This window comes from Trifolium pratense, linkage group LG4, assembly GCF_020283565.1.
Source record: "Trifolium pratense cultivar HEN17-A07 linkage group LG4, ARS_RC_1.1, whole genome shotgun sequence".
Lineage (NCBI taxonomy): Eukaryota > Viridiplantae > Streptophyta > Magnoliopsida > Fabales > Fabaceae > Trifolium > Trifolium pratense.
Window position 1 is genome coordinate 6,366,751 of NC_060062.1, and position 12,551 is coordinate 6,379,301.

Below are 12,551 nucleotides of genomic sequence, written 5' to 3' on the forward strand. Positions count from 1 at the left end.
CTCAATTCTAAGAGAGTTAATGACAATTTTTTTGTTAATCATTTGGTTCTTAGATGAAGATGTGTCAGTAATCTAAGATTTGATCAGAAGGTAAATAAAATCTAATAAAAATTCATTCTACTTGACTCAGTATTCACTCGAACGGTTGTCCTTTGGTGGAGTTCGTTGTGAAAGAGATTGTATATCATATATTTATATATACATAAGATCGAATGCAACAATACTATATATGATAAAACCCTTTAGAGTCAATAAAGAGACACAAACATATCAAAAAGTATATGCACATAGAAATGACCTCACTAAGTTCATTTCGGTTCCTTTCTTTAATTCTTCTACTTTTGATGATCATCAATCCATCTCAATCTCATTTTTCTGAGTTGAATAATGGAAATGATGTTGTCCATGTTTCTTTGTATTATGAATCTTTGTGTCCATTTAGCAAAGATTTCATTTTGGAAGTACTTGAGAAATTCACTAAATTAGATGTTATGTCTATTGTCAACCTCCATTTGGTTCCTTATGGCAATGCTTTTACAAGTCAAAATGGAACAGTTTCTTGCCAGGTCCCAAATTTCCTTGCTTTCTTAGTGACAAAAATTTCCTGTATTTACGCAGTCGAAACATTGTTTTGAAGTATAAAATAAAAAGAAGTATTAATTTTTTATTGTTCGATCTTGATGTTTCAACCGTGTAAATACAAGATTTTCAAAACCCGAATTCAGATTTATATATATTGTAAAAGTTATAATTTATTTTTTTATTTTAAAATATGTAGCATGGTCCTGATGAATGCTATTATAATATCATAGAAGCATGTGCTCTTGAAGCTTGGCCATTGGTAAGGATTTTCCTTAGCAAACAATTTATTTTGTAAAACCTTAGTAAACATTTTTTACTATGATCTAAATGAGATTTCTTCTATTTCTAACAAATTTTTCTTTGTACTTGACCTATCTTTAAATTTGATGAAGAAATATAGTTTGCCATTCATCTTTTGTGTTGAGAATGGTTTATTTACAAATGGAAACCCTAGTGTTTGGGGATCATGTTGCAACCGTCTCAGATTGGACCCAAGACCCATCCAAAATTGTTATTCAAGTAAACATGGAAATGAGGTCAGTTTCATTTATAACTCATTTAGTATTTTGGTAAAAAAAAATTAGTATTGAATGTATGCTGCCAAAAAAATATTTTAGATACTGCCGCATACTATGGCTCGTTTGTTACGATATTTTATTTTTTTGTTGTAAACCGGGTATCCTCTGCGTGCAATTGTAGAGACTAAACCCTCGAGCATTGTGGGACCCCTATGAGTGGCAAACTCTCCCTAAGATTACTTTTTATTTTCTTCTAATTAAAAAACTATATTACTTTTAAGTTTTAAGAAAAAAATTTATAAATAGATTACTTTTAAGACAAATGATAATCTCAAAAACTTAATTTTAAATTGCTTCAATTGAGAAGCCGTTTTAAATAGCTCCTTTTGTAAATCATCTTCAACATATATTTTTTTAAAAAAAAATATTTTCACTATAATAAATAAAAACACACAAAATTGGTTTTCTTAAAAAAAATTAAATTATTAAATATCAGTTTAATATTTTGATTACAATAAACCACTTTTTATAATCTATAAGAAACCTGCATTAGATATTAACAAAAGATAACCCAAAAGTGTTTAGATAATATGGTGCAGATATCTTATAGCTTAACCAAAATATTGATTTTGATCTCTGGTTTAGGTATATGTAATAGATTAGTCTCTGCAGTTACGTGCATTTTGTTTACACTTAAAGAAAATGAAATTTGAAACAATTTCATGTTTTTCACTTTCTAATTTTCGTGTGTTTGAGAATCTCTCTTTACTAATTCTAGGCTAAAATTTAACATTGCAGCTCCATATACGCAATGGTAAAGAAACAAATGATCTCAATCCACCTCTTACTCATGTACCTTGGCTCCTTGTGAATGGCCAGTATGTGGATGCTGAAAATGTTAGTAACATTAATCTTCTTTAATTATTTAAATAGTTATATTTATCTTCCTAAATTAATATGCACATTCCTTTCTCCAGGATGATCTACTGAATCATGTGTGCAATGCCTACAAGGGTCCTTTGAAATTCAAAGCTTGCCAAAAGAAAGAAAAGTGATATTGGTGAACAACATATATAATAAGGGGGTGTTCCCATATAATAATGACCATCACAATCACATTGTAGAGTTGTTTTTATTTTTAATAAATTTTTATTATTATTTTCTGTTTTAAATTTAGTCTTTTTCTATTTTGAACTTTTAAGTAAAAAGTACAATTTGACATGTTAAAAGATTAATTTTAAAATATTTGCTTAAATGTAATTTTGATCCCTCTATTTTTTAAACATTTGGTCCACTTATTTTAAAAATCAGTTTTTTATCCCTTATTTCAATTTTTTTTACTTTTGATCCCCACTCAGCATCTCCAATGCATGTCCCTTATGAGTCTCTTAGATGTCATGTGTCATCACTTATTTGCTTATGTGCATGACTCTTGTACATGTGTTCCTTATGGGTCTCTTATGCAAGGGATGAATGTATAAAGTCCCTTAGCAAAATAAAATACCAATTTATTTTGTCCATATCATAAATAAAATATTATAAAAAGATGACATGTGAGGTTCACTCTAGAGGGACCATTGAATCGTAGTGAAATAAGTTTGTGTTGGTTATATATGATGGGATTTGGATCTCTCCAATTTTCCCTAATGTTTTTTTTTTTCTTAATTCAATGGTTGATTTTCTCTTCTTTTTATTTTTTGTAATTTACCAACCCTTAAATTAAAAAAATGAGGGAAAAAGGTGAATGTATTAATTAAAGTATGCCATGGAGGGTCCATTCTAGAGATTCAAGTTATTCCATTTGAGATCTACTCAAAAAATTTAAGAACCTAAAATAAAATAAAAATGCATTGGAGATGCTCTAATTTGGATTCAATTTTGATGATGTGGTAGAGACATTTATGACATGGAAAATGTCATGTGGATAAAACAATTTCACATTTCATTATTATTTATTTTAATTTAAATTAATTTTATTTTTTAAAAACGAAAGGTATGCTCTCTTTCAGATTCACTACATCTTCTCCCTCTTCTTCAAGCTCCATTTTATCAAAATTACAGTCATAAAAATTGAAAATTTTGACTTAGCTATTTTCATTTTTGTCTTTCTTTTGAATCTTAGTATACGAATTGACCTAAAAATTCTTAACGTAAGGTTAAATTTGATATAATAAGTCTTTAATAGTCGAATAATGCTTTGATATTATCATGCTGACCAAAACAACCATGGATACTAGCAGGGATGTTGGTCTTTATGAACTTTATACTAAGACGATTAGATCGACCCCATTTTTCATAATGATCAACATCATCTGAAAGACTAGTTTCAGTAACAAAAGGCAGTCTGTGTTTTCGAACAATATAAGTAATATCCATCAACCTAAGTGAAGAAGAATACTCTCCTTCCAAACCTTATAGTTTTCACCCCTCATTCCGGGAATTTCACAATTAAAATAAGAAAAATTAATTTAGAATAATTAAATTCCATAAACAGTAAATAATTGATTTTAATTTCTTAATTACATGATTAAGAACATATATATTATGGAGCGGTGGTTATACCTGTTTAATTTTTAATCTAGAAATTTAAGTGTTATGAATATTAATTAAAAAAAATATAAAAAAAAATATATTATTATTTTTAAATTCAAAAATCAATTTTAAATATTAGATAATTCACACTCAGTTGATTTTCTCTCATTCTTATGAATTAAATATGACTATAGTCGTGTATTTCAATATCACATCTTGTTGGTGTTGGTTGAAAATATACACGTTGAAAAGTGTTGATTTTCCCAACAAACCAACAACTACATACCCACAATAGATCTTGGAAAGAATAATATTAGTCACATTATTTTTTTCATATGACTCTTTAAATCATGCATGTCATGTAAGAATGAATATTATATATTATTGAAATATAAAGTGATTGTAATGTAAATTTTAATCCCTGTTATTTTATTTTTTATGTAACCCCTATTACATTTATGTATCTACTCTCTCTAGTCCTAAATATAAGAGAAAATTTACTTTTTAGATTCATTAAGAATCTAAAGTATATGGTTCATAATATGGTCCAGATACATTAAGTTCTCAATTAATCTAAAAAGTAAAATTTATCTTATATTTAAGACCGGGTGGAGTATTATTTATTAAATAACTTATTAAATTTGAATAATTGCATAATTTTTTTATATTCTATTATTTTATCAAAATCTAATTACTTATGTTTCTTCTCTCATACGTTTTCATCTATTCTTTTGTATATTTTCCTTTTTCCTTTCTATGCTCACACGTTTTCATCTATTCTTTTGTATATTTTTCTTTTTCCTTTCTTATTCTCGCACATGTTCATAAAATAAGAGACATTGTTCTTTGCTGACTACTATAAGCAAAAATTCACCTTTAGAATAATTGATATATTTGATCTATAATATAAACCAAATATTGAACCTTATTAAAATACTTGTAAAAAAAAGATTTATGTTGAAATGATAAAATTAAACATGATTTTATCGATTTTACAGATAGTTAAATTGTGTAATAAATACTTTTCAATTGACAATTTTTTTTTTATTTTTTTTTTTAGATTTTGGTTGAAATGATAAAATTAAACATAACCCTGAATTGGTTTATGATCGTTGTTTATGTAGTCATGATCGTGAGGGTGAGGAGGATTTAATGACATTGGTTGTTGATGATCAAGAATGCTCTACCTCGGATGATGGAGGCGGGGATATGTCAGTTTGTATTGGTGATGATGAAATTAGGTGTCGTAGGTTCAATATGGCTTCACTTTCGCGGCCGTTAAGACAATTTTGTATTGGGGATTCATAGAATCAAGGAGGGAGAAGATAAATTTTTCAAAGAATGAGATTTATGTTGAGGCAACGAGGGCGCACTTTTTGGTCCTGAAAAATTTTCTATCACAATTTTTGATCCCTACTTTTAATCAAATTCTTGTATACTTTCAAATTTTTGAATCATTTTTTGTATTCATGTTTATAATATTATAATAACATATGGCTTAAGAAGATAGCATTATAATTTTTCGTCAAAAAAAAAAAATAGCATTATAATATTATAACAAGTGCATATGGCTTAAGAAGATAGCATTAGATACAGATATATACAAAAAAGATTTTGGATAAATGTAAAAAGATCGAACGAATGAAACAACTATTTCGACTAACCAACTCTCGTTGGTTCAAGTCGTAATGAGTTTGATTCTCTACCCTATGTAAGGTTTTGAATTCAAGTTTTATGAAAAAAAAGAATGATATCATGAAAACTTTACCGTCCTCTCTAAGTCCACCCGACTCAGCTCAAATTATACGGAGGGTCTAGACCAAAAAGAAACTATCTCAACTCATCAAACATCTTTCTTCACATTTGTGCAAGGAATGTAGCCTGATGACTGATGTTTTTTCCGTTTCGACTCTCTCAAGTTGCGCTGCTGATGTTTCTGCAGATTCGTAGTCGCGGAGCATGGCAAGACAGGGCTCTCTATAGAACAAAACTTATGCTTCATATTTCGCCAAGGGAATAGAACTTCAAGACCACAACCCTTTGGAGAAGTAGAAGAAGAACCAGAAGCATAAGCATATGAATGTGAATGTCTACCTGATTCAGATAAATAGCATTCTGGATAACTACAAGTATTACAAATATTCTCTTCAAAATCATTATGAAAATTTAAAGCAGATGATGATGCAGCCAAAGCGGTTGCATCCGGAAGAAAACGGTTGATCAAGTAAGTTGGAGATTGATAGCCACTACACTCTGCAAGCTTTAACTTCAAACCCTCATTGTTATCACTATGAGCTTTCTCTGATTTTCTTTGAACAATATCTAATGCTTCTGATAAAGAAAACACATCCTCCATAGCATCTGAGAAAAGATCGTCTTTATTGTCAATGTCATCCCGGTCGTCATAACCATTACCTACATAAGGTTGGTTGGCCGATTCTTTACGTGGAAACCAACGATGACAGGGAGGTAATTTGGAGCAATCTTTCGGTTTTCCCGGTTCTTTCTCCCATGAAAATGGAACTCTTTGACTTGTGTTTTGAAATGTACCACCTAATGAACTTGACGACGTATCTGCAAAAACTGAACCAAATCGCCTTGTTGACATTATCGGCGCATTTAAGTTTAACTTTCTATGTCGTTTGGAACGATCCATGGTTTGGTTACGAAAACCGCCTTCTTATTCTTGTTCTTCTGCTACTTCTTTGTCTCTGCTAAGATGAACTTCAATGACTAGATTGAGTATATCTGAGATAAACTTTAGCACAAAAGATTTGTCAAAAATTGGTATTAGAGTGGATATCACATTTAGTTTGTTGGAGGAATAAATAGTAGCAGTTGAATATATGGATATCTCGTGAAAATAATTAATACTAAGCTTTTGCTTTTATGTGTTCACAGGTGTGTGGAAAAAGCACTTCCACGTGGGTAGAGACTATTACAAAAACAAGGAACAAGAACTTATTACAAGATAGTTTCAGCTTACACAGTAAAAAAAACAGGTTGAAAAATGAAGAGGGATGCATGTGAACCAATAAAAGGAAAGAATAAAGTTTAAGAATGTCAGGTATACAACTATGCATGGTTGTCCGCGTCGTAAATAATCGACATGGTTGTGTACCCAGCTAGGTCGTTTCCGGTTCCTCAAATCTGAATAGTTGAAAAAATTAACGACAGAAAGATCAACACTCTCTGCTGTTATATCAATTCAACTTAGATTTGGCTTGAGAGACTGTAGAGTCTTAACCCTCCGGTTCTCGAGGAAAAATATTTTGGTAACTCAGAGTTCGACTGTGGCGTATGTAAATTTGACTACGGATTTTTCAAGCCAAGGTTAGAATCAGGACTGTAGATATCTAAGTCTGGTTGTGAATTACATAATATATTCAAAAATTTACAAGGTAAGATGAAGTTTAAAAACAATATAAACAAAAAAATATACAAAATATAGATGAATTAACGGTTGAAAAACTGAAAATATCTGGATATGGATATAGCTTCTCCAAAAAGAACTCATAACAAACATAAATTCGCCAAGGAAAAATTGTGCTTTATACAACAGAGAAGTGACAATGTTACAACATCTAAATCTTGGATTCAACATAAATTGAATTTTCATGTACATGTTTTGTCTAACAGGGAACTCTCCTCACCATTCTTCATGGTGTGGATAGGGGAACAATACAGCTGCAACTGTGTGCACTACCTTACCATCCTATGAAGCAAATACAAACACAGGGCACGACACTGACACGACCACGCTGATAATAAATCAAAAAATTGAAAAAAATTGAATGTAACTATATACATGTGTCAGTGTTGTGCTAGGGTCTGACTCTGAAGTGTCGGTAATACATAGAACACAAGTCATTACATATATTTACAAGCTATCCTTCTCTACTTTCCCTTTCTGTTTCAACTCAAATGAGCTTTCTAAACTTTTCCTTTCTGTAGTCATGTATCCAGAAGGCCAGTTGAAAGATATAAACCATATATTTTGCTGGAGACAGAAGCTAACATATGAATAGCACTGATGATTACTGGTCTTTCATGTTTTGACAATGGTACAGGTTGGCGAGAATAGTCTTGTGTTCATAGGGAACACTCAGAAAAAACATGGATTCTTTCCAATCTCTGATCCTCTCACTTTTGTTCTTTAATCCGCTCCCGTGCTTTATTACAAAGCTCAAGCGTCTCGGCGTATCCAGGATCAAAACAAAGTGCTGCTTGACAGTCTCGGATGGTAGAAGCGAAATCATTAATTGAATCGTAAAAGGCTGCTCTAAGATGTAATAGTTGCAGATCTGGCTTAAATTCAATGGCTCTTGAAAGCTCTTCAATTGCTTCAGCTTCCTTATGATCATCCATTAAAACTGGTAAACAGAGTTTCCAAAGTCAGAACATAATAAGCTTGTATGTGTGTGTGCAGAGAAAAATTCAGAGAATATAAAGCAACAAAGGACCACTAATAAGTTATATTCCTGAACAAGGATAAACACAAAATCCTTCACTTCATACGTATAACAAACCCAGCTGAACATGCACCCTGCAATAGTATGGTTTGATACGTATAATAAACCATTGGTATGTATATGACTCACCTGCTGCCCTATATCTGTAAGGATAAGTCCTTAGAGGATCCAACAGTGTTGCCATAGTAAGATCGCTCTTTGCCATGTCACGATCACAATACTCCGACCGTTTCTCATAAGCTGATGCATTGTTGCAAGCCTTTTCTATTAGCTTTGTCATCTCATCATATGCAGCTTTGCGATGATTTTTAAGATGATATACACGCGCCAACCCCTGATGCGCTCGTGTATGCTTGATATTGAGTGCATTCATGTAGCAGTCAGCTGCAAGGTCCAGCTTATCACAATCTACGTAGACGCTCCCGAGATTATTCAGTGCCTATAGTTTAAAATAAAACGACAATAATAAATACACTTCGGCATTGAAATCAAGTTAACATGCATAATCCAAAGTAAAATATAGAGTAAACATTCATTTTGGTCCCTAAATGTGCGAGATGCTGACAATATAGTTCCTGATTATATAGAAATTGCAAAAACATCCTTAAGTGTATCTTTTGTTAGTAATTTTATGGAACAAATTGACTAACGGAAGACACATTCGAGGACCAAACTAACTAAAGAAATGTGCATTTATGTTTTTGTAATTTTCATACATTCAGGGACTATTGTAATAACGCCTCGCACATATAAGAATCAAAATTTTACACTAAAACATAAAGTACTTACTTGTCCTTTCCGAAGACCATCTGAAGGACATCTAAGAGCTTCTTCCAAGAGATGGATAACATACTTTGAAGACTCTGAATCAAGACTTGAGTCGGCCAATGCATAAGCTTTGAGAAAGTAAGCTTCAAATGATCTTTGAATAGAAATGGACTCCTCAGCCTTTGCTAGTGCTTCTTCACGATGACCAGTGTCATACAATATCCATCCTTCATAGACAAGCCTTTCATAGTCAGAAGTAGAATGATTTCTAGCCAGCCGCAAACTACGCATGGCAGCCTTTTGACAATTTAGCCTGAAAGATTCAGGAAAGTCAACACTTGCAGTAATCAGATTTGTGCATAAAATGATAAAGATATATGAGACTAATCGTCTCCCCAAGTTGATGTCATAAAACACTTTCTAAACGAAATAAATATCTAAAAACTAGAGAAAATCGGATTATAAAAACTAATAAAATATAAATTTGTTCTTTGCAGTAAACATATGCCCTGGCAGTCTATAGAGAAGTAGATGTCAGCTTTTCATTCATTCCGCAAGCAATGAATATAAATAACAAAAAAAAAATTAAAAAAATGGCCTAGATTAAAACTTATGACACTACATAGAATTTAGTTAGCAGTATAAGGATTACACTCACCGTAACAAAAGGAGAGATTGCCGAAAACGCAAAAGACTTTTCCCCGGATCGTTTTCTAACATCTGGTGTACAACAGCCAATGAACCAATATCATCGACAGAGGACCATCGGTCGTACAATTGCATCCAGCAATCAGCCTGATTGTACTGCTGAACAACAGGACCAAGTAGTTCTACCAAGTGATTACCGTGCATATTCCCGTGGAACATCATATAATCTGGGTCCAATGTCAAAATTGCCCGAACATCTCTAAGTGCTGCATCGTAATCCTCCGTGGCAATCAAGAACCAAGCCCTTAACTCAAGGCAGTCAGGAGAAACTCTGAAACCAAGTATTTTGTTTATTTCTGCAATGGCAGCTCCAATCCTGTTCTCCTCAAGCAAAGAAACAGCTCGGAATTTATAAGGAAACAAAAGTGTTGGATCTAATTCGGTCGCTGAGATCAAGTCCATCATTTTTTCCTTCCCAATACAATACAAAGACCTTTCCTCATACATCCAACCAACAGGTTTATAATCATTAATAAGGGAGTTCATCAACTTATATGCCGAATATGTATGGCCTCGTTTATATTTTGCCCTTGCAACTCCAACTAACGAATAAACGTGGCCTGCCTCCACTGCTGCCTCGAACCAATGTTGTGCATCTTTGTATTCTTTTCTCTCAAACATAACAACACCTAATTGGTGATATGCTAGTTGCTTCTCCCACCCATCTTTTGCACACTCTGCTAATCTCTCCAACAGCATCACGGTTGTGTTCGACCGCATCTCCTCCTCCATGGCCACTTGACTCAAGAAATGATACAACACAAACGACGCATGCCCTGCCGTAGCAAGCCTATCCCTGCCCTCTGGACTACAAAACAATTTCGCAAAACATGAACACTCCATTGAAACGGGTAGCTCCCGCAGAAACACCTGCAAGCAAGCTGCAACCAAAAGATATGCAGTCTCCTCAAGTCCATACTCGATGAGCAATGAGGCATCCTCCATGTCACAAACCAACAACGCCAAGTGCGCGTCGCAGGCACACTTCATCTCCTCGCAACAAAACCGGTTCGCCAAAGATAACAACTCCAAAACCACATTAGGTTCGATGGTGCTCAAACTTTTTGTCCTACTAAAAACCTCGGCAGCCCTCATTGCCTCAACAGAAATCTCATTCTTCGAAAAATTTATCTTCTCCCTCCTTGATTCTATGAATCCCCCATACAACATTGTCTTAAACGGCCTTGAAAGTGAAGCCATATTGAACCTATGACACCTAATTTCATCATCACCAATACAAAATGACATATCCCCACCTCCATCATCCTCATCCGACGTAGAGCATTCTTGATCATCAACAACCAATGTCATTAAATCCTCCTCATCCTCATCCTCACCCTCACGATCACGACGACAGCAACAACGATCATAAACCAATTCAGGATCATACCCATTTGCCACCAATGTAGCCTTAGGGCATTCAATATTCCTTCCACAACAATCCATCGAGGAAGAACCAATCATTTCGTCTTCCCTCCTCTCATACCTAAGCCATGAGGCCAACACGACTTTGTTGTGGACATCGACAGCATGTTGTCGTGCTGACCTCAAACTCCTACGAAACAATTTGGCATCGGATAATCCCCTAAAAACGGTACAATGCTCCAAATAAACCTCAGACCTATCAACCTCCAAACAATTCTCAATCTTATTATGAATTTCAGCTAGCCTTTCGACGAAATCAACCGGCCTTAAAAACGGCTCAATCTTCGGCTCAAGAAGGTCTGTCATAGGAAGTCCATAAGGCAAAAGAGAACCCTCAGCAACAACCTCAGACGGTGTCTGATTCGGTGTATGATTCGGTGTCTGATTTGGTGGTTGGTAATTTCGAACCGATTTGCTTCTAAAGGTTTGACTTTTAATATGATCATGAAGCTGTTGAAGAAGCTTTTCACCAATTCCACCACTTCCTCCACCAGAAGAAGGACGGTGGACAGCATAAACCTGAGAACCTTTGCAACCATCCATGATCTTTAAACTACGCATTGTAGTAAAAATATTGTGCTGCATTTTCTTCTTCAATAATTCAACTTTGACATCAACAACATAAACCAACAACAACCTTAAAAATAACAAAAACACCAACAAAAATATAAAAAACCAAAAATGAATAAAAAAAATGATTTTTCTTATGTTTTAACGTGGTGGTGACATTGGAAGAAGAAAATATTTGTTTTTTTTTATGATGGGGTTAACCCAGATTGTTGTTTTGTTTTTTTCCTCCTTTTTTTTTTGTTTTTTTTTTTTTTTTGGAGGAAAAGAGAGAAAGCAGAAAATAGGAGGGGAAAGAGAATAAGAGAGATGGAGGAGTGGCCAGCCAGGTGTGTTGAGGTGGAGATGGTGGTGGCCGTTCAAACGGCCACTCTCTCTTTCTCTCTGTAATATTTTGCAGCTATTTTGGGACATGAATTCCATGCAGTCAGGGACCGGTAAATTCATGCGGTCAGTTCATTATCTACCATTTGATCAATATATCAACATAAATTTATTAGATCTAAGGACTGTGATTTACCTGCGGTCATTTTTTGACTGCAGAGAATCCATATTCCCCGCTATTTTGTTGTCTAAATATATAAATATAATATTTAAATATGAATTTGCCAATTTATATGTTTTTTGACGGATTTGACAGCAATCTCAGCCAAGAAAATCAAAGTATTTTAAAAGTAATTTATTTTTGAAAATTTAACCAAGGATTAGCATGCGTCAAAATAAAAATCAAGGACTTGACCAAAAAAATAATAATCAAGGAATGTTTTGATGTGGTGTTACGGAACTGCTATTGATAGTCGAGATAAATGTTTTATTGAGGGGGTGCTATGAAGACAACTATTGTCAGGACTGTTGAGTTAGTACATATTTTTTCGAAAATTTCTCATTCCACCTACCCACTCTCTCACCGACCCCCCTGGTTTTTCCAATTTTGCCATTGGTCAAAAAATTCGGAACGCGTTTTCCGAATTTTTTTAGT

At 33.6% G+C, this 12,551-nt stretch overlaps 3 protein-coding genes across 4 annotated transcripts; 1 reads left to right on the top strand and 2 right to left on the bottom strand.

Annotated features, from left to right (window-relative positions):
• Nucleotides 1-228: 228 nt before the first annotated feature.
• Nucleotides 229-2,360, top strand: LOC123924810 (gamma-interferon-responsive lysosomal thiol protein-like). 2 transcript variants are annotated; one of them, XM_045977782.1, is made up of 5 exons: nt 229-566; nt 779-841; nt 975-1,118; nt 1,899-1,978; nt 2,078-2,258. In XM_045977782.1, exons 1-5 carry the CDS (start codon nt 282-284, stop codon nt 2,088-2,090), a joined length of 585 nt encoding a protein of 194 aa, XP_045833738.1. In that variant the 5' UTR covers nt 229-281; the 3' UTR covers nt 2,091-2,258. The 2 variants fall into 2 exon arrangements, with proteins under 2 accessions (XP_045833738.1, XP_045833737.1); XM_045977781.1 differs by having other exon boundaries at nt 233-566; nt 1,899-1,997; nt 2,078-2,360.
• Nucleotides 2,361-5,475: 3,115 nt separating this feature from the next.
• On the bottom strand, nt 5,476-6,240 carry LOC123922016. Its single transcript, XM_045974760.1, has one exon. It carries the CDS (start codon nt 6,238-6,240, stop codon nt 5,476-5,478), a length of 765 nt encoding a protein of 254 aa, XP_045830716.1.
• Nucleotides 6,241-7,095: 855 nt separating this feature from the next.
• LOC123924811 (ethylene-overproduction protein 1-like) lies at nt 7,096-12,551 on the bottom strand. Its single transcript, XM_045977783.1, has 4 exons — nt 9,531-12,551; nt 8,894-9,185; nt 8,234-8,543; nt 7,096-8,005 (listed from the first exon to the last, which is right to left on the bottom strand). The coding sequence occupies exons 1-4, from the start codon at nt 11,588-11,590 to the stop codon at nt 7,776-7,778; spliced, it is 2,892 nt and encodes a 963-aa protein (XP_045833739.1). The 5' UTR covers nt 11,591-12,551; the 3' UTR covers nt 7,096-7,775.